General features: G+C 40.6%; 1 protein-coding gene across 1 annotated transcript; it reads right to left on the bottom strand.

Annotated features, from left to right (window-relative positions):
- Positions 1-718: 718 nt before the first annotated feature.
- LOC108261504 (uncharacterized) lies at positions 719-3,920 on the bottom strand. Its single transcript, XM_053675108.1, has 5 exons — positions 2,663-3,920; positions 2,363-2,443; positions 1,846-1,896; positions 1,705-1,737; positions 719-1,372 (listed from the first exon to the last, which is right to left on the bottom strand). Exons 1-5 carry the CDS (start codon positions 3,528-3,530, stop codon positions 1,185-1,187), a joined length of 1,221 nt encoding a protein of 406 aa, XP_053531083.1. The 5' UTR covers positions 3,531-3,920; the 3' UTR covers positions 719-1,184.
- Positions 3,921-4,867: the final 947 nt, after the last annotated feature.

Raw genomic sequence — 4,867 nt, 5'->3', positions numbered from 1 at the left:
TTTGCGATTCTCTTAAAATCTAGGATACTAATCGATTTTAAGTTTCACCGAGAGATGAAAGACCTTGTAGCGGTTGAGAATATCTGGTGTCTGGAAGGGGCATTATGTGTGGTTTTAGAAGAAAAAGTGAGATTTCATCAACTTTTAGAAGACTGTATACATACTGGTTGATATTTGCTTATTTGATATTCTTCACTCTTTTGGGGGTTTTGAAGGCAACTGGAAGGAGAAGTATTTTAATTATCTATTTATTTATCTTTTTATATATATATTTATATGTAAATAAACTTATTTTACCTTTTTTTTTTTTTTCTTTTAAGGTCATTTGCAATGACTCTGAGGGACCGAAATAGGTCAATGTAGCTTTTAAAAGCTTGTAAATAAAAGGCCTTTGAAATTCAAATTCTCTCTAGCTCTCTCTCTCTCTCTCAATCTCTCTATCTAGCTCTCTCTCTATATCTCTATCTTTCTAGCTCTCTCTAGCTCTCTCTCTCTAGCTCTAGCTCTCTATCTAGCTCTCTCTCTCTCTCTCTAGCTCTCTCTCTCAATCTCTATCTATCCATCTCTCTATCTTTCTAGTTCTCTCTAGCTCTCTCTCTCTAGCTCTATCTCTCTGGCTCTCTCAATCTCTATCTATCTATCTCTCTATCTTTCTAGCTCTCTATCTTTCTAGCTCTCTCTCTCTCTCTAGCTCTCTCTCTCTCTCTCTCTCTCTAGCTCTCTCTCTCTCTCTATCCGCCACTAAAGATCAGCAGTGCGCTTCTCTATGGGCGGTTTGTACAGGGACCTCCAGCATCCTCGTGGGGAAGAGTCCGGTTCCAACAGCCCTGACCAGTGTGACTCCTTCAGTCCTGTCAAAGCACCTCTGTACACAACCTTGATACATGTTTCATACAGCGCTTTCTTGAATGCGTCCTCCAAAGTTGTCAGTGTTTGAAAGGATAAGAGAGCTCCTTCCTCTGTCCATGTCTCCATGTAAAAAAAAATGGAAAAAGGAAAAGCCACCCCAGCACTCAGGTTAGACCCATGACTAAGGACTTTCTCCCCTTTCCACCACAGACCCCATTTAGCTTAACTGTCCTGGTCGCTTTGGGTTTCTTGTAGCAAGATCACCCCTATATCCTTTCACTATTCAGTCTCTAGAAGTAGTCTATTCTTTCTTTCATCTCACATCCCATTAACATTCAGGGACCCCACCCGCAAGACCTCCATGAGAGAACGAGATATGAAGAGAGAGAAACCAAAAAAAGATCTTTTTTCTTTTGCACTAGGGAATTGTGTAGATCAAGAATCAGTGTTCTTTGTGTGCTCTCTTCACTCTTTGCTCCTGCTGCTCTCTTTGTCCTTCCTACCAGTGTGTGTGTGTTCACTGCTAATAATGGGGGGGGGGGGGGGGGGGGGGTAAATAAAAAACAGAAACAGACAGTAAAAACTTGAACAAGTTTAATATTTCATTTTAGTTTCAATGTGTGTCATTTACAGAATATTATAAATCAATATCACCAAAGAAATCTAAACTGCATTCTAAACAACTTCAGAGCATCCTAGTGACTAAATACAAGTCAAATGAAGTAGGACGGGAGATCATAGAAACCTCACGTCAAGATTATGTAAGACACTCGTTTTAGTTTCAAAATTTGTCGATCGTCATTAATATCTCCTTAAAATGGATTAGTAGTTAAAAACTCTTCATTCTCGTCTTACCTTGAGATGAGCCTCCGAAGGCAGAGTCAACATCTGTGAAGGGAAAAATAAAATACTGTAACAAGCAGCAGTAGTTGCTCGGTCTACATGAAATGAAAAACCTCAGTGGACATGCTGGGAGACTGAGGTAGATGCTCATACCGTCCGAGGTGCCTGGAGGTTCCTCAACAGGTCGCCTAGCTCCGTTCATCCCTGTGGTAAGAATAGTAGAGCTCAGTATAAAGGTTTTGGTGTCACATGTTCATACACAAACAAAAACTGTTCTACACCTTTAAGGTGAAGCTGTACATCTCTAACCAGATATCCTCCACATCACAAACAAAAACAGTTCAGACTGAAAGGTCTTATTTTTCGGGGTAGTGATTTTGTTGATGCTTTGCTTTGTGAAATTTTTGTGGTCAGGGTACAGTGTAAGTCAGCTGATTTTTGTGGCAGGTCTATGACCAGCACAATAAGCAGATCGACCTCTGCCTATTAACCGTCGAGATACTTTAAATTTACTTGGCACATATTGACCATATTACTTTGTTTAACAATAACCGTATTGCTTCAGTAACAGGTGTGTATATCTGAACTATTGTATAATTCTTTTGTACATCATACGGTACACTTATGTTGACTTTAATGATCTGATGATTGTATGTTTATGTGCTTTTACCCGTTTCTGTTGGTGTCTGTGGATATGTCTCTTCATCATCAGAGTCCTCACTTTGCTCAGAATCAGTCAGGTCTAGGTTATCTAACAAAAGATGAACATCGAGATGACCATCGAAAAAGTTTAACTGCAAATGTTAGAGTTGTTACAAAATTAAATTAATGATCATGCGTAAATCTGATGAATATTAAATTGTTCAAGATTTAAGGTCTGTATGCAAGGGATTATCTTTAGGCTAGGAATACTTGATGACCTTTACACTAAACTATAAAATATCATTTGTAACAACTTTAATAGCAATACTTTCAATTTCAATCTCTTCTAGTGTTTTGCGCTGAAGATTTGTAAGTGAACCTTCCTCCATGGCAAGTAGCAGTTTGGATATTTTGGCCAGCTGGGTTGCAGCTTCTGGAAGCCTGTAATACTCTCTGTGGACACGAATATCGTGGCCCAAACAGTCAGCAACTTGGTCCAACTCGTGGTTTTTGAGGTTTAGGACCTGTGACATAGTTGCAACGTGTTTGCGTAATTGTGTAGACTTGAGGAGTTCAGGGTTTTGCGCACCACACTCATTTGCATAAATCCTTAGACAGTCTTGTCCTCGATAAGGAGTCAGACAGTTAGGTCTCGCAAACAGGAATGTGTTTTCTTCTGGGACTCCACACTCTTTCCTTCTGCTCATGAGGCAGGTTAAGGCATCGACCACGTCTGGCGATAGCAACACTGCAACTTTTCGCCCCCTTTTACCCCTAATTTCCACCCGACTGACATGTGCACAAAGTTTTTGTTCGGACTTTGAGAGTCCAACAGCAACATCCTTATGTAGGGCAGCTGCGTCCCTTTCTAGGAAGCCTTTTAACTGCATCTTTGCAACCTCTCCTCCACGTCTTCGGTGGAACAGTATTATTTTAGCTAGAGCTGCTCTGCAAAGTTCCCCGTAGACTTGTGCTGATGGAATCTTTTTCAAGTTCTCAGATGCAAAACCAGCAATCTTTTCAAGACGCTGGTGAAGACGTTGTACGTCCTCTGTGAAAGGGAGGGTGGATGGCTTGTTAAAGTGCCCCTCATTCAAGGTGGTCAAAGCTGTGTGTGAAACAAGTTCAGACCATTTTGCATTATAGAGCGTTGTGAACGTCTGGGTTGACTTTATCCACTCACTGTCTTCTGCCATTAGAGCTCTGCAATGTATAACGTCACATATCTTTTTCAAGGACTGGCCCAACTTACGTGCAAGGCTCGGAGTCTGGTAGGAGTTATTTTCTTCATCAAAACCAATTCAATTCAATTTTATTTGTATAGCGCTTTTTACAGTAGACATCGTCTCAAAGCAGCTTTACAGAAATATCAACACGGTCTACAGATATTAAAGGTGTGAGTTTATCCCAACTGAGCGAGCCGGTGGTGACGGTGGCAAGGAAAAACTCCCTAAGATGTATTAAGAGGAAGAAACTTTGAGAGGAACCCGACTCAGAAGGGAACCCGTCCTCATCTGGGTAACAACAGATAGTGTGAAAAAGTTCATTATGGATTTATATGAAGTCTGTATGGCCTTAGGAGCAGCCGTAGTCCCAGCAGTCTGGAATTAAAGAAGATTTGGGCTCCATCCAGAGGCAGAAAGATCTGGATCTCTAGTATCTCCATAAATTCGTGTAGGGCTTGGCGAAAGGAGAGAGGGAGAAAAAGATAATTATGACTGCGAAGTAGTAGAACAGAATCTAGTCAGGGTAGGCTTGAGTAAACAAATACGTTTTAAGCCTAGACTTAAACACTGAGACTGTGTCTGAGTCCCGAACACTAATAGGAAGACTGTTCCATAACTGTGGGGCTCTATAAGAGAAAGCTCTTCCCCTGCTGTAGCCTTCACTATTCGAGGTACCGTCAAATAGCCTGCACCCAAGTAGGCGTGGCGGATCAGATAAAACCAAAAATCTCACTTAGATAGTGTGGCGCGAGACCGTTTAGTGCTTTATTAGGTTAATAAAAGTATTTTATAGTTAATGTGAGATTTCACTGGGAGCCAATGCAGTATTGATAATATCGGTGTGATGTGGTCGTATCTTCTGGTTCTAGTTAGGACTCTAGCAGCTGCATTCTGGACTAACTGGAGCTTATTTATATTCCTACTGGAACATCCAGACAGTAAGGCATTACAGTAATCTAATCTAGAGGTGACGAATGCATGAACTAGTATTTCCGCATCATGTAGTGACAATATGTTTCTATCTTAGAAATATTTCTGAGATGAAAGAAGGCTATCCTAGTAATATTATCTACATGAGCATCAAATGATAGACTGGAGTCAATAATCACTCCAATGTCTTTAACTGCTGCACATGATGAAACAGAAAGACCATCCAGAGTAACCATGTGATCAGAAAGATTACTTCTAGCTACACGTGGGCCTAATAAAAGTATTTCTGTTTTATCAGAATTAAGCAGAAGGAAGTTAATTAACATCCAACGTCTAATGTCCTTTACACAATCCTCAACTTTACTACGCTTCTGTCT

The sequence above is a fragment of the Ictalurus punctatus genome, chromosome 24 (genome assembly GCF_001660625.3).
Source record: "Ictalurus punctatus breed USDA103 chromosome 24, Coco_2.0, whole genome shotgun sequence".
Taxonomy (NCBI): domain Eukaryota; kingdom Metazoa; phylum Chordata; class Actinopteri; order Siluriformes; family Ictaluridae; genus Ictalurus; species Ictalurus punctatus.
The sequence above is the reverse complement of the archived record's forward strand: the minus strand, read 5'-3'. Positions and strand labels throughout refer to the sequence as shown.